At 41.1% G+C, this 24,415-nt stretch overlaps 1 protein-coding gene across 2 annotated transcripts; it reads left to right on the forward strand.

The window, feature by feature from the left end:
* The first annotated feature begins 45 nt into the window (after window positions 1–45).
* Cnot9 (CCR4-NOT transcription complex subunit 9) lies at window positions 46–24,098 on the forward strand. Of its 2 annotated transcripts, none has more exons than XM_032901348.1 (8): window positions 46–481; window positions 10,157–10,336; window positions 11,576–11,691; window positions 14,860–14,969; window positions 15,849–15,958; window positions 19,779–19,877; window positions 20,371–20,462; window positions 21,891–24,098. In XM_032901348.1, the coding sequence occupies exons 1-8, from the start codon at window positions 458–460 to the stop codon at window positions 22,057–22,059; spliced, it is 900 nt and encodes a 299-aa protein (XP_032757239.1). In that variant the 5' UTR covers window positions 46–457; the 3' UTR covers window positions 22,060–24,098. The 2 variants fall into 2 exon arrangements, with proteins under 2 accessions (XP_032757239.1, XP_032757238.1); XM_032901347.1 differs by having other exon boundaries at window positions 47–481; window positions 21,888–22,689.
* The last annotated feature ends 317 nt before the right edge of the window (window positions 24,099–24,415 follow it).

A 24,415-nucleotide genomic window follows, 5' to 3' on the forward strand; every position in this document is an offset into this window, starting at 1 on the left:
ATACACATGCGTACTCTCCACTTTACCAACTTTGGACCTCCCACCATTTTCCTCTCGCTCAGCCTGCTTGAGCATGCGCAGTTTTTGTCCTTCCAAGACTGCTGGCCTTTTCCCGCCCTTCTCTGGCCTTAGGAGGAAAGTCAGAGTTCACGTTTCTTAGGGGATATACTTGCGATGCCGGGGGGATACGAGGACCAGTAGTTTGCAGACGTCATTTTGATCCTGAACCTGAAGGTTCAAGGGACATACTTTGGGACTATTTGCTAGGCCGAGGTCCAGGAGGCGGGAAAGGGCTGTGTGGGCGGAGGGTCGGAGGTGAGAGGTCAAAGGGCTGCGAAGGGGGAGGAGCGAGCCGGAGACGGATGGCGGCTCTTCATCTTCGGCTGCAGAGCCGCTAAAGCTGGGACGCGGGTCCGGCGCGTCCAGCGGAAGAAATAGAGCGGCGCCCGCTCCCAACATGCACAGCCTGGCAACGGCAGCGGTGAGTGGTTGCGCCCGGATGTCCGTCTCAGCCCATTTTCTAGTTCCCAGATTTGGGCCCCGAGTCTAGCTGCTTCTGCCCCTAGTCCCAAGGTCCGGGAGTCTCCACACGCAGACCGTGGCGGAGCCGGACCCCGCTATCCCCTCAAGACCCCTCTCCTGGCCTGGCGCGCGGCCTCTTGCGTTCTTTTCCGGCGCCGAGGCCTGGTCCCGCGCCCCGCGCTGCCTCAGCAGGCCATTCATTGATTCTTTTGCGCTCGGCGTCAGTTTCTGGTTGCCGGTTGTGTGCTGGGCGTCCCGTGATCCCATTTCTCCTCGCCTAGGCAGATCTCAGTGGTTAGAAATAGGCTTCTAGCTCAAGCCACTTTGCATGAGGAAAGCCAAAGACTATCTGACTTAAGGTTCTCTGCATTTAAAGCCTTCCTCGCGCCTCTCGTTTTATCCTTCCAAGAAAAGCGAATCATGTATTACACTTCCCTAAAGTCATACTATGACTTTCGGTTAAATTTAGAGAAATTAGACTCCTTGACCTACAAGTCCTGTATGATATGGTCCTTAGTCACGTTTATGGGCTTGATTTTTGTCACTTGCTCCCTAAGCTCGGACCAAAAAGTTTATTAACTTTTCTGTTGCATATTCTCTACCTGGATTGTATTTCTTAGGACTCTGCCTCCATACATGCACACAAGTCTACCCCAGAGTGACTTTATCCGACCATCTTCATAGTAGTTTGTAACCCCAATATTTTCTCATAAAGAGCACTGATCCCAGTTTTAGTTATGGGATTTTTTATTTATTTTTACATGTGGGTTGTCTCCTGGAAGTCAGGGGCAGGTATTTGGTGAGTCGTGTTTACTTGTTTTCACCACCACTGGGACAGTTCCTACTACAAGGTAAGCACTCAAATATTGCTGACCTGAATAGCTACTCCCACAACCGGAAGCAGCATAGTTTAAGAACACTTGCCAGTTTCACTTTCACCAAGGGGAAATGTTATCAGGAAAACAATCTACTAGGATTACATTATAAGATAACATGATGTAATGACTAAATAAAACATGAAAAACTACCTTAACTTCAAGTATAAAATGAAATATTTAGGACAGCCGTGCTTGGGAGGCAGAGGCAAGTGAATTTGTGAATTTTGAGGCCAGCCTGGTCTATATGGAGAGTTCCAGACTAGCATGCTAGCATAGTGATATCCTGACCAAAAAGAAAAGATAAACATTCTCCAGAATGTGGTGGCAGCACATCTGTAATAACAGCTCAGACAAACAGACCACAAGTTCAAGATCAGCCTGGCAATTTTTTTAAATCTCAGAAAACATCTTTTTAAAAGATGGTTGGAGGGGCTGGAGAGATGGCTCAGTGGTTAAAAGCACTGACTGCGGGGTTGGGGATTTAGCTCAGTGGTAGAGCACTTGCCTAGCAAGCTCAAGGCCCTGGGTTCGGTCCCCAGCTCCGAAAAAAAAGAAAACCAAGAGCACTGACTGCTCTTCCAGAGGACCTGAGTTCAAATCCCAGCAACCACATAGTGGCTCACAACCATCTGTAATGGGATCTGATGTCCATGTATCTGAAGACAGCTACAGTATACTTATAATAAATAAATCTTAAAAAAAAAAAAGAGAGAGAGAGAGATGGTTGGAGATAGTAATTATAGCAGAATATTTGATCTAGCATTTGTGACATTCCGGGTTCAGTCTCCAGAGACTCCTCCCAAAAGTGAACAGTCTGATTGGCATGACATGTTTTTAATCCCAGCACACAGGGAAGCAGAGGCAGGCAGATCTCTGCATTCAATGGCAGCTTGGTCTATGAAGCATTTTAGACCATTTCAAAGCAAGTGATATTTTATATCCTGTTTCTAACTGTTCAAGTTCTGTTTTTTTAAAGGTTTATTTATTTTATGTGTACACTGTCTCTGTCTTCAGACACAGCAGAAGAGAGTGTCAGATGCCATTACAGATGGTTGTCAGCCACCATATGGTTGCTGGGAATTGAACTCAGGACCTCTGGAAGAGTAGTCAGTGCTCTTAACCAATGACCCATCTCTCTAGCCCCCTTGTTCAAGTTCTTAATTAGGGGACTATAGTTTCCATACGGGGAGGTGTGCGTTTATATAAGCACAAATAAAGAATATATGTAAGCCACGTATGAATTTCCTTCATTGCACAGCCTGATTGATAACTGATGGCCAGCTGTGTTGTTTTTTTCTGTAGTGGTTTTGCAGTTCTTAGAGGAAACGCTGAGCAATCTCAGCACAGTAAGATTTGTACAAAGGAACACTGCAAGCTTTCTAATGCTGTGGACCAGGAGTTTCCAGACGCCACTGGGCAGCCTATGCTTTGTTTTCTAGTTGTTCCTATGATTATGTTAATCATGAGAATCTAGTCTTTTAATCTTCTCCATACGTTTTGTCAATATCTCAAGGTTTCTGTTACCCTTAGTTTTGACATTGGTCTGGTTGGTGCCCAAATGAAATTCCTGGTCCTCTTTTTGTCCTCACTTTGCCAAGGTCTAGGAGCAGCCATGAAGGGAGGCAGATGGCAGTCAACTGACAGGCAACAACTGGACAGAAGCCCCTAGCTTCTTTTGTTCCTTCTTCCCCAGTTATACATATGATTTGAGAAGCAGCAAGTTGAAAGGTGGCGTTGGTGGTAAGGGAGTTCCTCAGAGTTAGATGGTGGATCTTAGCGTCTGAGCATGCGTGCTTCAGTACCAGTCTCCTCTCTGCCCAGAGTTTCATTTTCCTTTGTGGTTTTGGGTTTTTGTTTTTTGTTTTTTTGGTTTTTTGGTTTTTTTTTTGGTCTTTTGTCTTTTGTCTTTTTTCTTTCCTGCCTAATGCATTATTTGAATAGCTGTTAAAACTGTGGCACAGTAAGCCAGCTACCACAATGGTATATGCCTTTGGTCCCAAACTTGGTGATCAGGAGTCAGGAGCAGGCAGATCTCTTCACGTGCAAGGACAGCCAGGGCTACATAGACCCTGTTTCAAAAAGCAAAACAAACAAAAACCTGTGGTACACTACTTAAAAAGGTCTTATCTAGTTCTTCAAACTACATGTACAGTGCCATACATAAATTTAAAAACATTTGTTACGCTGCTTGACCCACATGGCAGCTCTGACAATTTCTTTTGCACTAGACATTCATTAGGATAATTGATAAGGGACAAGACTGAAGAATAAAAATTTGAGCCAATTTCTTTTTTTCTTTTTTTAAAATTTATTAATTTATTTAATTTTTTAATTTATTTATTTATTATATGTGAGTACACTTTAGCTGTCTTCAGACACACAAGTAGAGGGCCTCAGATCCCATTACACATGGTCGTGAGCCACCATGTGGTTGCTGGGATCTGAACTCAGGACCTTTGGAAGAGCAGTCAGTGCTCTTAACCACTGAGCCATCTCTCCAGCCCTTGAGCCAATTTCTTCATCATCCCCTAGGTACACAATCCAAACTGTTATGTTATTTTGATCTGAGCAGAAAAAATACACAATTTGCTAGGAATTGAGAAGGAGTATTACATGCACAATTCCCACAATAACCTTTTGAGAAGATGCTTGATTTTTTGCTTAATAATAAAAACTAGTGTATGTGTGTTTATGTGTGGGTGTACATGTCTGGAGACCAGAGGTCAACTTTGAGAGTTGTTCCTCTGGAGTGGTAGTGAAAATGGGGTCTCTGACCAGGATCTTGCAGGATTGACTAAGTTGGAGGGTCAGTACACGTCAGTAATCTGTCTGCTTCTACAGTATTGGAATTGCATGGGCAACCACAGCCAGCTTTTTAGGTGGATTTCAGGAATTAAACTCAGACTCCGTACTTTCATGGCAAACACATTACTGACTGAACCATCTCCCCAGCCCTAAAGTTACTTATTTTTTTCACGTGTGTGTGTGTGTGTGTGTGTGTGTGTGTGTGTGTGTGTGTGTTGCTGTCAATTGTGTTGCTGTCAATTGAGTTTAGGGCCCCATACATACTAGGCAAGTGATCTGCTGAGCGTGAAAACGCACACACACACACACACACACACACACACACACACACACACACAGTGGGGGAGCAAGGAAATCATCCCTTTAGCACGAAAATTAGAAGTACTATTAAAGGACAATGAATGGAGGGTATTATTTATTAAAGAGACAGTCACAAAAGATACTGAGGTAGTTGAGTTATAATAGAGTATGGTCCTGCCCTTATGAAATACATCCTAACATCATCATCAAAACAAAATTTGTTTTTTCCATTTTATACAAACAGAAAACAATGAAGGGTTATTTACAAAATTAATAAAGTGAACAAGGGGAGAAAGTTAACCAAGCAAGAGCTTAAAGCATAAGAACCTGAATTCAAGTCCCCAGTACTCACATAAAAAGCCAGCTGTGACTATATGTCTGTAAGCCCAGAGCTCCAACGTTACGGGCAGAAGAATCACTAGGGTTTGCTAATTACCAGCCTAGCACCAGGTTCAGTGAGAAACCTTTTTCTGTGTATACGTCAGCCCCACATATGTCTATTCCATAGCTGCACTCGTACTGTGTAAATAAGTAGCATGCTAATGAAAGGTGGATTGTGACGATTGAGTTACCTGTTTTAATCTTAGTCTGAGTATTGAGGATGGTAATTAATAGTCTAAATTTCTCAGATGATTTTGTGATTGAATATGTATTAATAGTTGAACTCACTATGCAAATCCAACTGTTAATAGACTATAATGTAACAGTAGTAAAGTTTTGTTTTGAAGAGGGAGTTTCTATCACATAGACTAGATGGGGATACTGAAAAGTGGTTTTAGATAAATTGAGCTCTGTCAAACATTCACTATGTGACCTTAAACATGTTAATCTTTTATTAACCTGTTTCTTAGGATAAAGTGAATGAACCATATCACCTAAAAGTAATTACTAGAAAGCACAGGCCTCATCTACAGCAGCAGAAAATATCTGGTTATCTAGACCAGATTATGGGCTTACTGAATGAATAAGGCCCTTGGAGAGCTTTTGGGGGATAATAAAAGTAACCTATATCATAATATGGTCATTGAGATATTTAAGTTCATCAAAATTCAGTGAAATATGAATTTAAAATGGGTGTACTTTTATTGTATGTAAATTATACTTATATGAAGTTGATGTTTCTTACAACAGAACGAAATAATTTCTAAGATACTTTTTTTTTTAAACTGCCTGAAGCTGGTAGTTAATACCCATGACAGAATTGAATGATTATCAATGCACATGAAATAAAAATAAATATTTGTAAAAAAAAAAAAAAAGAATTGAATGATTTATTATAGGCCACGAAATTCTATAGATAGCTGAGCTGGATTTTGGGGTGGGGGTAAACTGGAATTTTTGGGAGGTGTTCAGTTTATTTCAGTTTGGGGCTCAATGTAGCCCTGGCTGTCCTGGAGCTTGTTATGTAGGCCAAGCTGGCCTTGAACTTGAACCAGATCCACCTGCCTCTGCCTCCTAAGGCCACCTTGCCTGTCTTAAACTGGGTCTTAAGCCACTTCAGGCTCCCTGTTTAGGATGTTTTCATTTACGGTTATATTTAATTACTTGGAAGTTAAGATAATTTATGGGGTTTTTTTGTTTTAATGTTTTAATTTATTTTTATTTTATGTACTTCATGTTTTGACTTTATGTATGTCTATGTGAGGTGTTGGATCCCCTGAAATAGGAGTTAAAAGTTGTGAGCTGACATGTGGGTGCTGGGAATTGAAACCATGTTGTCTGGAAGAGCTCTTAACTGCTCTAAAGTCAATGCTCTTAATGGCTGATCCATCTCTCTAGCCTATGTTTTTAATTTTTATTTTATTTACTTTGTTTGTGTGTATAAGTACCACTAATTTAATGTCCTGTCTGAGTTATATTGTCATGTAATGAATTATGTAAAAATGTTTTACAGAGTCTCACATGAAAATGTATATTAAGTGTTTTGTAATCTTGTTTATAGAGAATTTCTCCTAACATCAATGGCATTCTTGATACTAGATTTTCTTTTAGAATTTGTTGAACTAAACATGATGTTTGAAAGTTTTATTAATTATATGTCTAATGCACTATTAAAATGATTAAAATAGTGTCATCAGGCTCTATGCAGGTGGACATAACACCTATAACCCTAAAAAAGAAAGAGCATCATTTTTAAATCAGATCTGCTTTCCAGGCAGATAATAAGCAACATTAGCAAAGAGGTTAAGGGTCTGAGCTCTTGCTGGACAACCTGTGTTAAGGTTTTTTGTTTTAATACAGTCTTATCTGTAGGTAGCCTGGAACTTGGCTGCATAGACAAGGCATCTCAAATTTGCAACAATCTACCTCCCTCTGCCTCCCGTTTTGAAATTATAGGCGAGCCTGGTTGCCATTTAAATTTTAAACAACTTCTCTATCATAATTCCCTCATCTATGAAATGAAGATCTGGGATCTGAAGAGATGATTCAGCACCTAAGAATTTATACTGACAGAACTGAAGTTTGAGTCCTATTAAAAACCCCCACATCTGAGGGCTACCTTTTTCTGACCTCTGCTATATGCATATACAGACTCACATACACATAAATAAAATAAATATTTTTTAATAATAAGAATAGGTGTTATTAAATAGTGCCTAACAGTAAGACCATGTGGAAACTAGACAGATGGCTCAACAGTTAAGAGCAGTTGCTGCTTTTCCAGAGGACCGAGGTTCAATTCCTAACACTAACATAGCAACTTACAAAATGTTTGTTAACTCTTGTTCCAGAAGATCTGACGCCCTTTTGGTTTCAAGCATTGCATATATGCGTTGCTTAGACCCATATGCAGATAGATATAATGCCTGTCTTAGTCAGGGTTTTACGGCTGTGAACAACACCATGACCAAGGCAACCCATAAGGACAACATTTAATTGGGGCTGGCTTATAGGTTTAGAGGCTCAGTCCATTATCATTAAGGCAGGAGCATGACAGCATCCAAGCAGGCATGGTGCAGGCAGAGCTGAGCATTCTACCTCTTTATTTGAAGGCTGCTAGCAGAATATTCACTTCCAGGCAGATGAGGATCTTAAAGCCCACAACCACAGTGACATACCTACTCCCACAGGGCCACACTTTCTAATAGTGCCTCTTCCAGAGCCAAGCATATACAAACCCATGACATTCCACTCCCTGGCCCCCATAGGCTTGCTGAAGCATATGAATCTATGGGGGCCATATCTAGCCATAGCATAATAAAAAACATTTAGTCCAACTTCCAAAGTCCCCATAGTCTATAGCAATCTCAACAATGTTAAAAGTCCAAAGTTCAAGGTCTCTTCTGAAATTCATTTAATCACTTAACCGTAAACTCCAAAACAAGACAGAAAACCAGCAGGGCAAACTCCAAACTCTGCATCTCCATGTCTAATGTCAAAGTGGTGTTTAGATCTCCAACTTCATCTTTGTTGAATGCAACAAACTTCTTTCTCCTAGGCTGGTTCCATTCCCCATTAGCAGCTTTCCTGGGCAGATAGCCCATGGCTCTAGCATCTCAAACATCTTGGGATCTCAAAGACAACTTCAATGTTACAGCTTCTTGTTTCAATGTCCGGGATCCACATATGATCTTCTGGACTCCTCCATCACTGCTTCACCTCTGCCTTCTGTAGCACTCTAAGCTCAGGTTGATCCACTCCACTGTTGCTGCTGTTCTTGGTGATCATCCCATGATACTGGTGTCTCCAATACACTGGGTTCTTCCACTGCAGCTAGGCTTCATCAGTAGCCTCTCATAGGCTCTCTTCGTGGTGCCAAGCCTCAAATCCTTTGCATGACTCCTTCAGTCCTGGCTGTCACCTACAACTGAGTCTGCACCTTCACCAATGGCCTTCCATGGCTTCTCACAATGCCGAGCCTCAGCTGCTCTTCATGACTCCTTCATGCCTTCAAAACCAGTACCACCTAGGTAACTCTTACAGATTACCAAGTCCAGCCACAGCATGAAGTACAACCTTGGCATCTCTGGAACCCAGCTCTCAACAAAACAAAAAACAAAACAAAACAAAACAAGTATAGCTGCAGCAGAGGGTACAACCTTGGCTAATCTTTGGAACACAGCTTCTTTGTGCTCTCAGAAAACACTTCCCAGAAGATTTCATCTCAGTGATGCTCATCTCTCTTTTTTTTTTTCCCCCCCCTCGGAGCTGGGGACCGAACCCAGGGCCTTGTGCTTGCTAGGCAAGCGCTCTACCACTGAGCTAAATCCCCAACCCCGCTCATCTCTTCTTAATCACCGATTATTTCTTAGCTCCAGATAATCAGCATCAGTTGTCCCAGTCGTCCCTTCTGTTCTGGACTCTTTAAAGCCAGAGTCATAAAGCCAAAGGTGCCGAATTCTGCTGCTTGCAGGAGCTTGTTCTATTACATTGTCACTAGCTTTCTGTTTTCCAACTCCTTCACTGCCTAAGCTTGGCTGTCCTGGATCTTGCTCTATGGGTTGACCTTGAACTATTGCATACCTAACTCCTGGAATTAAAGGTGTGCCTGGATCTAAATTTAGCTGGGTAGAATTTTGCCACAAAGTCCCACTTCCTTAATTTGTTATCTTCTTCTTTTTTTTTTTTTTTCTTTTTTTTTTTTTTTTTTTTTTTTTTGGATCTGGGGACCGAACCCAGGGCCTTTCACTGAGCTAAATCCCTAACCCGTTATCTTCTTGAAAACAGGATTTAGCTCTATTTTACTTCCTGGTACCCCTTTAATACTCAAACCATATGTTTTATATTTTTCCTTTCTAAGTTTACTGTGCTTGTTCAAAAAGCTCTTCAGGAGACTTCTCCAAAGAACAAAGTTTCTGCTAGGCATTTCTGAAACTTCATTTATCGATGCAATTAATCTGAGTCTCTTCACCTCAGCCTCAGGCAGACTCTTCAGACAATGGCAAAAAGTAGCCACATTCTTCACCAAAGTACCACAGAAACAGTCTTTCTACCACATACTAGAATTCTCCTCTGAATCCTCTTGGGCCAGGTTAGCACAGTTCAAATTACTCCCAGCAAGAAAGTCTTCCATATTCCTACTAGGATGGCCCATTAAGCCCCATTTAAAGTATTTCACTGCTTTCCAAATCAAAGTCCCAAAATCCACATTCTTTTTTTTTTTTTTTTGTTTCTTTTTTTCTGTGTTGGGGAGCGAACCCAGGGCTTTGCGCTTCTTAGGCTATGCGTCTTCTCTTGAGTTAAATCCCCAACCCCTCCACATTCTTTCAAACATAATATTCCATTCTAAAGATGTACCACACTGGGGGGGAGGATGGGGAGGGGAACACCCATATAGAAGGGGAGGGGGAGGAGTTAGGGAATAACAATCGAAATGTAAATAAGAAATACTCAAGTTAATAAAGATTAAAAAAAGATGTACCACACTATACTTACACCATCTCTTACTGATAGCTGTTTGTTAGTTCTTTTACTTTCACAATAGTAAGCATCCTAGTATATTTTTCAGTACAGCCCAAGTACACCTATAATATAACCTCCTAAACATGGGCTCGTAATGGTCAAACAGGTTGAGTCACTTCGCATCAAATATATGTGTTTAATGAGGCTCCTATAATTTACAAATATACATCTTTATAAAGCACTACTAAAGGATAAGACTTGATTAAGTTGTACTAAGTTGACATTTGTTTTCTTGTTTTCCCCTAAAGCCTGTGCCTACTGCACTGGCCCAGGTGGACAGAGAGAAGATCTATCAGTGGATCAATGAACTGTCCAGTCCTGAGACAAGGGAAAATGCTTTGCTGGAGCTGAGCAAGAAGCGAGAGTCTGTCCCTGACCTTGCGCCCATGCTGTGGCATTCATTCGGTACTATTGCAGCACTTTTACAGGTGGGTCTGTAGCCACAGTAGGAATTCAGTCATGTCTGCCACACTGGGGTTTTTCTATTCTTGGGCTCAAATGATTTTTGAAGACTTGAGAATGGTTGTTTGAATATTAACATTTGTAGGATCCCATTTTTAAGAAGTCAGAGGTATTTGTTAAATGCATTTGGGGGTTCTCCCTAGAAGATTGAATTTAGTTGATCTGAGAGGCAGACCTTAAATGTGTGTTTAACAGGTGAAATCTAAGAGCTACATTGAGAAATGGCTTTTAGAAATACATTGGGGTAGATCTGTTATAGCTGGGAAGGATATAGAAATAGTATGAGAACCGTAGATAATGGTCTAAGGGAGAAAATTGTTGAGATTAAGGTGTAGGATTGTATAGGATTAAAGATGTGTTTGTGTGTGTGTTAAAGAATAAATAGATGCATCTGGTAAGGTGGATCATTTACCTGCTGCCAAGCCAGACAATTTGAGTTTAATCTCTGGGTACAAGGAGAGATATGAATCTAAAGTTTCTCCTCAAATTATTAATAATCTTTCAAGTCTGTTTGGTAAATTCATATTGCTATTCCTAACACATGTAGCCAAGAATCTATTAGTGTTATGAAAGGATTTGCAGCTAAAATAAACAGAACTATATTCAACATGGGTCTCATTATAAAGTAGAATGCAAGGGGGGTGGATGAGGAGGGGAATACCCTTATAGAAGAAGGGGAGAGGGAGGGGATAGGGGACTTATCCAGGAAACCGTGAAAGGGAATAACATTTGAAATGTAAATTAAAAAATATCCAATAAAAGAAAGTTTTTGAATAGGAAAAAAAAAATGAAGTAGAATGCAACTTCTTAAAATTACAAAAATAAGGGTCCCTCAATTGGCTATAGGTTCTGGAGAGATGGTTCAATGCAATGGTAAAAAACACTGGCTACTCTTCCACAAGTCCTGGACTTTGATTCCCAGCACCTACATTGTGGTTTACAACCAACTTTAACTCTGATACCCTCTCTCTGGTCACAGACACACATGCAGGCAAAACACCAACATACATGAAGACTAACTGCAAAGTGTAGGGGAGTATGGGAGACCCGGTATTCCTAGAGACACATAGGAAAAGGTCTTGCCTATTTAGTTTAGTATGCTCGTAATGGAAAAATAATTTCATTTCTGCAGGAATTAAAGATACTTTGCTGTGACACTGGTAATTTGTGATTAATTGCTGTCTGGGATTCTTTGCATTTTTCAGGAAATTGTAAATATTTATCCATCTATCAACCCTCCAACCTTGACAGCACACCAATCTAACAGAGTTTGCAATGCTCTAGCATTGCTACAGTGTGTGGCCTCACACCCAGAGACCAGGTAAATGCTTTGTGAGCGTGTTGGTAAATTAATGGGGGTGGGTGAGTATTTTATAGGAACTTATATATCTTTGCTAAATGATCAGAGAAAGGAGACACAATGTAATGTATGGATTTCAGTCTTCAGAACTCTTTTTTTTTTTTTTTTAAAAACTCATTCATGGCAATGACTTTTTTTTTTACAGTTTTTAGTGTATTGGATATTTTTAATATACTTTCTATATGTCTCGGCTTTTTTTGTTTGTAATGTTTTATCAGTTGGCTTTGGAGTTGGTAGGTATTAGTGGGGAAGGTTGCTTGATTTCTTTTGTTTTCTTTTTCTTTTTTTTTGGGGGGGGGTGTTTTTGAGACAGGGTTCTCTGTGAAGCCCTGGCTGTCATGTATCTTACTCTGTAGACCAGGCTGGCTTTGAACTCACAGAGATACTCCTGCCGCTGCTGCCGCCCCACCCCCTACCCCAACACTGTCTTTTGCCTTAAACTGTCAATCCTTCCACCTCTGTCTCCCACGTGCTGGGATTATAGGCATGTACCACCATACATACCCACCTTTTTCTTGTTTTTCTGACTGTTGACATTAAGTCTGATAGCTGTTTTTAGTTTCTGGTTACATATTTGAATTAAGTATGACATGTTTTAAAATGAAGCAAAATACAATTCCATACCTTTAACAACATAGAACAGTTTGCTAATTTAGTGATTTGCTATGTTCTGAGAGGAAAGATTTTGCTTAACTATCTTAAAGAATATTTTCTGTCAGTGATTTAACCCCAAATACAAAACTAGAGCTTTAATCCTCCCATGGTTGTCTATACTTAGAATTCCAGTGCTTAGGAGGCTAAGATGGGAGGCCCTGTCCCAAAAAAAACAAAATTAAGTGATTATTTTATGTTTACTTAAATCAGTCATCTTACGGCAGCAAAGTTTTAAAGAACAATGGTTATATCACAGGAAAGATAATATATGCTAGGTACATGGGCACTTCTCTTTTCTAAATCATGGTAGGCACTGGGTCACAATTGTTTCATGGTACATATCATATAATAGGAACTCGGTAAATATTTTTAAGCACTTTTTCTCACAAAATTCAGATTTGCGAAAATTTTTTCTAAAGCTTTTTTGTTTATGTTTGTTTGAAACAAGGTGTCACTATGTAGCTCTGGCTGTCTGGGGACCCTAGCTGGTCTCAAATTCACCAATATCCACCCGCCTGTGCTTCCCCAGAGCTGGGATTAAAGGTGTGCACCATTACACCTTTCTTAAGCCCTTCTTAGTTTAGAATTCCAGGCAGCCTCTGTGATATAAATGGGAATTGACATGCAAGGTAAAACTTTTTTGCTATATTGTCATATGTGAAAAGGTAGAGAAAATCCTGTTTAAGAATCTGCTTTGAGGCCAATGAGATGGGTCATCGAGTAAAGAAGCTTACCTCTAGGGCTGGAGAGATGGCTCAGCGGTTAAGAGCACCCGACTGCTCTTCCAGAGGTCATGAGTTCAATTCCCAGCAACCACATGGTGGCTCACAACCATCTGTAAAGAGATCTGATGCCCTCTTCTGGTGTATCTGAAGATAGCTACAATGTACTTATATATAATAAATAAATAAATCTTAAAAAAAAAAAAGAAGAAGAAGAAGCAGCTTGCCTCTAAACTTGACAGCCTGAGTTCCATCCCCAGGACTCGGATGGAGGAAGAAGAAATGGGCATGACTGCACCACTCCTACCAACACACACACACACTCTTCTGCAGCTTCTAATTGCCTTCTTTTTGTCTAGTTTCCCTATAAAGTCTGGGTGTTTAGTTAGTACTGACCTGTCAAACTTCAAAAAGCTGCTAAGAAATTTATCTTAGATGGGCATCGTGGCACAGACTTATAATTCCACCACTGGGAAGGCAGAGGCAGGCAGATTACTGCAAATTCAAGGCAGTCTGGGCTACTTAATGTAGTGAGACTTTCCCAGTCTCATAATCCAAGAAGAGAATAGTTATGTGCACTTAAAAGAAGTACATAAATAATAATAGATAACTTTCTATATTAGTTGCCTGACAACTACAAGTTGAAATGCTTTCAAGATATTTGGTTTGCCTAACAAAAAAGTGAAAGTGTCTTTAAGCACAGCAAAGTAGCTGGACATTGTTGGATCTGACTATAATCTCATCACTTGGGAAGTCACTATCAGCTACATAGTAAGTTTAAAGCCACTCTGATATCTTGTTTTAAAATAAGCTTTTAACTGACTTTGTCTATGAAATCAGTATTCACTTATAAATTAAGTAAGAAGTTTATAGAAAAATGACCTCCTTTGTGTGTATGTGTACGTGCATGTGTGCTCAAGGACATACACATTTGCCCAACTGCCACTCCTGTCTGGGTGCTTGCAGAACCTGGTAGATCCTCCTGCAGTTAGAAAGTGCCAGAGGCAGAGGTAAACTGTGGGAAAATAGATATGAGAATTGAACTCAGATCCCGGCAAATTAATCTCTTAATCACCAAGAGCCATCTTTTCAGCCTCCTGAAGAATCTCTTTAGCACTAAAATAGCTTTCGCCCATTTTTTTTTTTTTTTTTTTTTTTTTTTTTTTTGGGAGACAGTGTCTCTAGGCTAGTCCCAGATTCATGATCATGATTCTCCTGTTGTAGGCAGGCCCATGAGTGCTAGGGTTTATGTGTAGATGTTCAGCAACACATTGCCTTAGCATTTATGGCTTGACTTTTGGGATTTTGTTTGTTTGGTTGTCTTTTTGGTTTTTTTTGGGGGGGGGGTGGGTTTTTAGATTACTTTTGAGTTATCAGTTTTTAAGACATTTAGTGCAGATTAAAAGTAAATTGTACTGTTTATTCATTCTAACTTGGGTTGCTGTTCTACATTGATACTTTGTGCTGAGTCTTTATGATGTTCAGTGAGGGCAAGAAGGTGCCCTTCTCAGCAGTGTAGACATGGCTGGCTTCTGTGGCTGGATGCTAAGTAGCTGTCAACATCTCTCACTTCTGACAGATAATATCTCCAAATATCAACACGTCTCCTAGGGGACAGTTATACGTTAACAGCGTTGGTCAACTAAAAGCCAGGGAGGTTCTTCCTAAAGATTCCTCACCCTGGCAATCTCACATATTGTCTCAGACTTAGACATCAGTTCTGGGTCATGACTGTGGTTGTTTTTTCTTTCAGGTCAGCTTTTCTTGCAGCACACATCCCACTCTTTTTGTACCCCTTTTTGCACACAGTCAGCAAAACTCGTCCCTTTGAATATCTTCGGCTCACCAGCCTTGGAGTTATTGGTAAGTTATTTTTTTTGTTTTTGTTTGTTTTCTTGAGACGTGGTCTTATGTATCCCTGGTTGGCCTCAGGCTTACTATGTAGCTGAGGGTACCTTTGAATTTTTAAATTCTTTTATCCTTTAACCTCCCCTCCAAAGTGCTGGGATTACAAGCATACTTCATCATACTTGATATGGTTTTTAATGTGAAGCTAGGGGTCAAACCCAGAGTTTTATGCATTCTAGGCAAGCACGCTACCAACTGAATGGCATTGATATCCTATTAAGTTACCAGGGACATTTCGTAAGCCTAAAATTCTTACTGATAATAGTGGTCTAAGTTGTGTGTTTGGTTCACTTCTTATAGCTTGTTCATTTTTTGTCTTTGACCTCATCTGTTTGCTAGTAAGTGCTTAGAAACTTAGCAAGCATCATTCTTAATATTGTTAGCAAAGCTGTGAGAATCAGAAATCAAGATCTGACTTTAGCTTCAAATTATACAGAGTATCATGTCTGGCAAGAACTTAATTCAATAAAATTTTTTTCTGTTTTAAAGCTTGTTGTTTTTTTATGCATAAAAAATGGATTTCTCTCTGTCTGTCTCTCTCTCCCCCTCCCTCACCTTCGCCCAAACCCCCTTCTCTCTGTCTTGTAATTCTTTGTAGCTCAGATTGGACCTGAATTCAACAATATCTTCTTGCCTTAGCCTTCCCAATGCTGGGATTACACTCATGACTCACTACATCTGACTTTTTTGCTTTTTTTTTAAATGGATATGAAATGGATTCCCTGACACAGAAACTGCAGTCTATGTCCTATTACTTGCTTTTGATGAACAATATGGAGTAAATATAATAAATCCTTTTTTAAAAATAACTTTGCTTGTCCATATTTTCTTTAGGGGCCTTGGTTAAAACAGATGAGCAAGAAGTAATCAACTTTTTATTGACAACAGAAATCATCCCTTTGTGTTTGCGCATCATGGAATCTGGAAGTGAACTGTCTAAAACGGTATGTGCTTTAAGTGAGAGTCACCATCGTTTTGGCTCTGGAGCTGCTGCTTTGTGGCTCTAGAACCCTTTTGTGCCTCTTCAGGTTTTTCACCTTTAAAATGTTTACTTTATTTGTAAGTATATTTATTTGTGTGGGTGTAACTGCTATGCCCTCCTGTGGAGATAAAGACAACTTTGGGGAGTTGACTCTCACTTGAGCTGGTGCACGGACTTTTGGGCACTTCTGTCTCTGCTTCCCGTTTCACTGTAGGAGTGCTGGGACTACAGGTGCAAGCCACCACATCTGGCTCTTTATGTGGACTCTGGGGGTCAAACTTGGGTCATCAGGCTTACACAGTATCTTAGGTAGGGTTTCCGTTGCTGTAATAAAGATAATGATTAAAAGTAACTTGGTTGAGGGGTTGGGGATTTAGCTCAGTGGTAGAGCGCTTGCCTAAGAAGCGCAAGGCCCTGGGTTCGGTCCCCCACTCCGAAAAAAAAAAACAAAAAAAAAAAAAAAAAAACCAAGCTTTTTGGGGCTGGGGATTTGGCTAAGTGGTAGAGCACTTGCCTAGCAAGCGCAAGGCCCTGGGTTCGGTCTCCAGCTCCGGAAAAAAAAAAAAAAAAAAGTAACTTGGTTGAAAGAGTTTGTTTCATCTTACAGCTTGTAGTCCAGGGAAGTCAGAGCATGAAGTCAAGGCAAGAACTGATGCAGAGGCCATAGAGGCGTGCTGCTGCTGGCTTGCTCCACATAGCTTGCTCAGCTTTCTTAAAGCACCCAAGACCACCAGCCTCTGTACATATAGTGTACATAAACTCATTCTCTTTCAAATTTGGAACAATCCTTCTGTCTCAGACTCCAGAGAACTGGGATATGGACTTGCAACACAGAACCAGGCTTGTATTTAATTTTTTTGTGCAACAATTAAAACAGTTTGACCATAGTAGTCACGTGTTGAAATAAAGGTCCTCAGTTGAGGCTGTTATGATGTAATAACCTGGGAAATAATTTTAAAATACAGGTGTGAGCCTGGAGAGAAGGTTCAGTGGTTAACTCCTATTTTTCCAGAAGACCCAAGTTCAATCCCCATCACCTGTGTAGTGGCTCACAACCACCTATAACTCCAGTCTCAGGGGATCCAATGCCCCCCCTTCCTTCCCAGCATTGCTTGCACATGGTGTACAGACATAGATGAAGGCAAATCACCTGTACATATAAAAATAGACAAATCTTTTAAAATATGAGTCTGGAAAAAAAATGGCTTAGTAGTTAAGAACACTTGCTGCATAATCATGGCAACTGGAGTTCATATTTCAGTGCCCATGTACCAGATGTAGCAAGCTACATCCTATGCACACCTATACCCTGGCTCTAGCAGATAGAGATAGGAGGATGCTAGGGGTAGCTGGCTTCCAGACTACAGAGAACCACAAACCCCAGGTTCGGGTAGAGTCCCCGCCTGGAAGTAGTAGGCAAGAAGTGATAGAGAAGAGCATCTGACATCCTCTGGCTTCTGCACAGACCTGCAGCATTACAGCACACATACTCAGGCAGACAGACAGACACCTTTAATAAATGCTGATGTCTAACTCTAATCCTAGACCTACTATGAATGCTTTTCCAGGGTGGTAAAGTTTAGTTGGATAGGTGGGTTAGTTGATCGGCTGGTTGTTTGTTTGTGTTTTTATTTGTATGTGCACATATTAAAGCATACATGTGAAGGGTTGAAGACAGTCTGTGGGAGTTGTATCTCCTTCTAGCATGTGACCTTGGTTATTGAACTTGGGTTTTCAAGGGCAAGTGTCCTTACCCATGGGGCCATCTCACTAAGGTGACTAGTTGGTTGGTTGATTTAAGCCCTGCTAAGTAAATATAAAATGTAACTATTTAGGAACCAAGCATTATCCACTAAACTCGACATAAGCCTGCTGAGTGACTCCACAGTCTCACACCAGGTATGTTCTCAAGAGAAGAGCTCTTATGTATGTCAAAATACATACTAGAATGTTTATAACATTTCTGTTTTTAAAGATTAAAAAGTTGTTGGGATGGAGAGATGGCTCAGCGGTTAAGAGCACTGACTATTTTTCCAGAGATCCTGAGTTCAATTCCCAGCAACCACATGGTGGTTCACAACCATCTGAAATGGGATCTGATGCCCTCTTCTGGTGTGTCTGAAGACAGCTACAGTGTACTCATATAAATAAATCTTTTTTTAAAAAAGGAAAAAAAGAAAAGTTGTTTGGTCATAAATAACTACATTAAAAAAGTATGATCTGATGGTTCTAATTGTATTAAGCAAAGAAACCAGCCTGTGAATTTTTACTGTTACTCCACCTAGGTGAAGCTCAAAAACAAGTAAAAGGGCTAGAGAGATGGACCAGTGGATCCGTATTAACTGGGAAAAGATACAAGGCAATGCCAAAATTGAGTTGCTGGAAATATTCTGTGTTTTAAGCTGCTGTGGTGTACAAATACGGAATACAGACTGAAAGCTCACCAAGTAATACTCTATTAGTGAATTTGTTCTTTGCTGTGGTTTGGTTTAGTTGCCTATTGCTGTCATGACAAATTAGCAGAACTAAGTGATGTCTTAATTTATAAATTTTATTCTCAGTTCTAGAAGCCACAAGTCAGTTTCAATAAGCTAAAATCAAGCCAGGTAGAACAGGGCCCGGGTTCCTCTAGAGGCATAAAGGGGTGTCTTTTTACATGCCATTTCACTTCTACAGTTACGTTCTTTGTGTTCTGTTGACGTGGTTCCCTTCTGCAATCAGTCAAGCATGTTCACATCGGATTCTCTTGTAGTCCTTTCTTTGTGGTTAAATTTCCATCTCTTTTAGAATGTTAGTGAGTCTCAGGACTTATGTGGGTAATCTCTCTGGCTCAAGACCCCTAATCATGTCTGTAAAGACCCTTTTGTACATATGAGACAGCACTCTTGGGTTTGATTAGATTTAGCCATCTTGAGAATATATTATTTGTCCTGTAGTACCTCATATATACAGTGAGGTATATGCATTGTTATACCTCAATGGAACAATAACAACAGCTCTTCTGATGTCACCAAAGAAAGGTAATCATTATCCTAATTGTCTGCTATTGTGACTCCGGCCTGTAATTCCAACACTTAGGAGGCTGAGGCAAGGGCACTTCTGTGAGTTTGAGGCTAGCTAGCCATGGCTACAGAGTAAGACCCTGTCTCAAACCTTTTTCCCCAAAATAACGATCGTCTGATGTAAAATAGGAGCTTTGGGCAGGGCAGGAAGGGGGCAGTTGAGCCTGTTCTAAGTTGGTTTGATATTCACTGTGCAGCCAAGACTGGCCTCAAATTTTGTGCGATCCTCCTGGTAATTATCTAGGGCTTTCCCTTTTATATAAAATGAGGGGGTTGGGGATTTAGCTCAGCGGTAGAGCGCTTGCCAGCGAGCGCAAGGCCCTGGGTTGGTCCCCAGCTCCGGGGAGGGGGGGATTAAAAATAAAAGGGGTTGGGGATTTAGCTCAGTGGTAGAGCGCTTGCCTAGCAAGCGCAAAGCCCTGGGTTCGGTCCCCAGCTCCAAAAGAAAAAAAAAAAGTAAAAATAAAATGAGAATAATGGTATGTACTTTGTGGACTCAGTAGGAAAACCAAAGCCTATAAGTAGCCTTAGAAAAAAAACTGACATAGTTACTGCTCAGTACGATATTTGTTCTGATTGTATGATGCTTGATAAAGTTATATAAAATGTGCAGGGGACTCTGCTTGCTGCATACTTTGAGTGCTGAGTGTGCCTAGGTGTGTAAGGGGTGGTCCCTTAAATGACGAGTCTGACCAGCTCTTCACCTTTGTTTTACTCCAGGTTGCCACATTCATCCTCCAGAAGATCCTCTTAGATGACACTGGTCTGGCTTATATATGTCAGACATATGAGCGTTTTTCCCATGTTGCCATGATCTTGGTGAGTTCTTTCCTTTGCTCTCTTTGCGGTTTATTTTGATCACAAAGCTTAGTCATTTTGTAACTGGTCGAAAACTTAGTCTTCTAACTAGAAATAACTGTTCTGGCCAGATATGGTGATATATGCCTGTCATTCCAATATCTATAAGGCAGAGGGAGGCAAAAGGATGAATGTGGACTTGAAGCAGCAGCGTGGGTTTCTCACCAGCCAACTGAAGAAGTAGTGTCCTATCCCCAAAATACTAGCTGGAGTGATACTATATGTCTTTAGTCCCAGAACTCTAGAGGCAGAGGCAGGCAGATCTCTGTGAGTTCAAGTCCAACCTGATCTATATAGGGAGTGCTTAACTAGCCAAGGCCACATATAGAGACCCTGTCTCAAAAACGAAAAAAAAAATCTCAAGAACTTTATAATGATTCTTAGATGATCTGATTTCTGGTGTCAGTTCAAATTATTTTGTGACTTTCCCCCACATTTGTTTTGGGTAAAACAGGGTAAAATGGTCCTGCAGCTATCCAAAGAACCATCTGCCCGTCTGCTGAAGCATGTAGTAAGATGTTACCTTCGACTCTCAGATAATCCCAGGTAAAGATTTAACAGGATTCACAAGATTTGGGAGAAATAGTCTCATGAATGGATTCTAATGTTACGGCTCAGACCCTCTGTCTTGAGTATTGGAACCCATATAACTTTAGTTTACCTAAGAAAAACTTAAGTTCCTGTTAAAATCTAAAATTCTGACTTTAAAGTGCACTAGTGGGCTGGAGAGATGGCTCAGTGGTTAAGAGCACTGACTGCTCTTCCAGAGGTCCTGAGTTCAAATCCCAGCAACCACATGGTGGCTCACAACCATCTGTAATGAGATCCGATGCCCTCTTCTGGTGTGTCTGAAGACAGCTACAGTGTACTCATATACATAAAATAAATAAAACTTTGTTTAAAGTGCACTAGTTAGATCTTCCCGTTGTAACTCTGTTCTACCCTGAAATTCCCAAAAGCCCAAGCAATTTCAAGGGAGGCTAGTGCGGTTTGGGCTTTCTATGGCTACTCCAAGTACTCAGAGTACACTTTAAGGTCTCTGCAAAGTCCTGTAGCCTAGAGGCTTTTTTAGCTTGCAGTTCTCTGCTTCCTGTAAACTGTGGAGCTCATTACTTTTTCTTGGTAGGTTCAAGAACTCTGCCACAGTCGTGTACTTTGTAGATAGATGTAATGCACTTCAGAAATGTTTGACCTTTTCTCCTGTTAATACATAATTTATGATGAAAGCTACATGTTCAGATTCTGCTAAGCCACATAATGGAGTGCTTTCTGAGTTCCTAAGAATCAAGTGGCTTGACTAATGTGAACTGGTCTGTAACCACTGGAGTTATTTGAGCCCTAGCTATTCTTTGATCATTTTGTCCTTTTTTTTTTTATACCCCCCCACCAGTTTGCAATATACTTATTAGAAATTACACCTGTTTGAGTCTAAGAGCTGAAACTGTGTAGAACAGCTCTGTATAGAGTTGGTATTTGCTTATTTTAGGCTTCTAGATTAAAAACTGCTACCATAGTTTTTACTATTTTTTTATTAAGGTTTCAAATACAAAGTTGAAACATTTCTGTAAAGCCATAACTGGTGTTAGTGTAAAATTAAAATCAGTTTATCATACAAATAAGGTCATATCTGCTGTTAGTATACAATTTTTTAAATAATTTCATTTCTCAAACTATATCTAATGGTATTTCGACAATATTTATCAATAAATCAGAACAAAGTTTGGAGTGAAATGAACTATTGCATCATATTTTTCCATTTTGCTTTTGCATGAAATTCTGCATTGGGGTGTGGTGAAAATATTTGTGGACTACACAGCACCTACTTTAAGGAATTCTAATGGTTTCTTGGTATAGCTTGATAGCTATAGATTCCTAGGAAGTTGCATGTTTATATCTAAGAAAGGGGGTCTTCCCAGCCCCCAAATGTGGGCTTATTTGTTGTCTTTCTGGTTGGTTTGTTTGTTTCTGATGTAGGGCACGTGAAGCACTCAGACAGTGCCTCCCTGACCAGCTGAAGGACACAACCTTTGCCCAGGTGCTAAAAGATGACACCACCACCAAACGCTGGCTTGCACAACTGGTGAAGAACCTGCAGGAGGGCCAAGTCACCGATCCCCGGGGAATTCCCCTGCCCCCTCAGTGATCCTCGACATTCCCTCTCACTACTCCCCTACGTTGGGGAGTAAGGGTGGAACCTATGAGGAAAACAGCTCAGGTTTTATTGCCGACTGGGAATAGACAACCTCAATGCTGAACTGTACTGGAGAAAAGGGGCAAGGTACCCCACTGAGGTGTGTGGGCTGACTGGAGGTCCTGGATCCCCTACTGCTCCCAGGAATTGGGCTCCTGACAGCAGTCTGCTACCACAGCCCCAGGAGGGTGTCAACACCAGCAAATGCTGTATTTGCAGCATGCCCAAGATGACCCTGCTCCCCAACCTCTGCCTAGCCACTGGTAGAGAGAGGAGAGGTGGTAATCACAGTAACACTGTAGGCATGGAGAGCACCTGGGACCAAACCATGTGGCTTTTTTTTTTTTTTAAAAAAAAAAAAAAACTTTGCCTTCCTGGACGACTCAAGGTGTGTCTCTTAATTCTCTCTCGCACAGTATTTGTTTACTTTGGATTTTTGTTTTTAATCTCAAAAGAGAGAGATGTGTTTAATGGACACAAGCTGTAGTTTTCAGCAAAACTTTGTCAGTTGGCACTGTTTACACGTCTCTTAGCTGCATAAGCTCAATAAAAGTTGGTCTGGGCATTGCATCCCCTCGGGCAGACCGACGGCGCTATCAGGCTGTTGGGTGGAATGGGAGGCAGGGGAAGAGGAAAGCCAAAGCCAAGCAAGAACACTACCAACCATTCCCCTCTGCCCCTGTTGTTTCCCTCGCAAGCCTGGCTGCTGTGAGGACATTCACTTTGGCTCTGGCTTCGGCTGCTAGCCCACCCAAATCTCAGCGCTTGCCCCTTTCCTACCACTTAGACTTAAAGCAGGCGTCTTAATTTACCCAACCTTCCTTAAAAGAGAATTGTACTGGGGTGGAGGGATGGCAGTTCTTCAGGTTCAAGTCTTCACAGATAATTTCCAGGTGTCTTCTCAAATGGAGCAAGCACCTAGATCCAAATGGTAGGCTCCCTGACCCCGTTCTTCTAGTGTGAGTTTCAGTAGTGCCATCTCTCCTCATGATTATACTTGAAGCAGTATTAGCTGAATGAGTTTCTTCAGAGTTAAAACAAACAGCTGGACTCTGCTGTCTCAGTCCCCTCTTCCTTTAACACTTTCTTTGGTCTATGGAAACTACAGGGTTACCACTGGAATGTTTTTTACTTGTTGATAGTGTCAGAGTTCCCTTTCCATCTCCATGGGCTTGACTTAACCTGTTACTGTAAACTGCCTTTCTGAGATCCTTCCACTGTCAACCTTTGTTTTCTCATCCTCATCCCAAAGATGGGATTATTAATCCAACTCTAGAGAGAGCCCAAATCTTCAGCCCATGTCTCACACACTTGGAAGATGTCTGTATTAAATTTGAAGAGGCTATAAAGGGACAGATGCTCATAGAAACCTTTGCAGAGGCAATAGTGCCAAACCAAGGGCTCTTTAAGCTGACTTTCACACAGGGAGCCAGTCTTGTTTGTTGGCTTCTGTCTTTAGAGCCAAGAAAGTGCTAGATTTAGGGAGGGTAGAATAAGCATTTATTCCCCTGCCTTCCAAATTGAAGAGGAGACCATGGCCTCAAGGCTGAAGAAGGAAAGTCTTAGAAAGCAAAGAACAGCATTGCCTGATAAATGTCTCGACTCACTCTGCAGCTGTGATCTGGAAAGTTCACTAGGGTACCCTGATTTTTGAAATCCGCCTTCCTGATGAGCTGAAGTCTCTCATTCCGCCTCACTGGGGAAGCAGCTGAGACTTGGAGCCTTGCTCCCTGGGACATTGTCTCCATCTTTCGGTGCACTGGCCATGTTACTGTGCCAATGGTGTCTTAATTCATGTCCCATCTGTCCTCAGCTGGCCTTGGACCTACATAGGAGTTGAATGAGGAGGAGTGCAATGGGTCTTAATTCCTGTGGTTGGTCCTGATGTTATATGTACTATATAAAGAGGCTCCTCCCTTTATTTTGTGTTTTCCATCCCTCACCCTCAAAACAGGATTAAAATAAAACATGCTCTGGTTTTTTAAAAAAAATTTTTTTTCTTTTAATTGGAGTTTATTCTGCCAACATAGAAATATCTAGGCACTTCAATCTGGTGATCATTGTTAGGCCTGCCTCTACCCTGTCTGCTTACACACACAGACTTCGCTGCTAAGAGGACAATGATGGTTCCTTTGCTGGATAGATTTTTAGGTGGCTAAAAGGCTATAGCTGACCGTGAAAGCTCTTTGGTGTCTAGGATAGTGGCCCTTACCTGATAAAGTGTCTCTTGCACAGGCAGAACCTCACTCCTGGCTTCTGTGCCTGTGAGTAGGAGAGATTTCTGTAAGTAAAGAGATAGTGCTTACAT

Source organism: Rattus rattus, chromosome 4 (genome assembly GCF_011064425.1).
Source record: "Rattus rattus isolate New Zealand chromosome 4, Rrattus_CSIRO_v1, whole genome shotgun sequence".
NCBI lineage: Eukaryota > Metazoa > Chordata > Mammalia > Rodentia > Muridae > Rattus > Rattus rattus.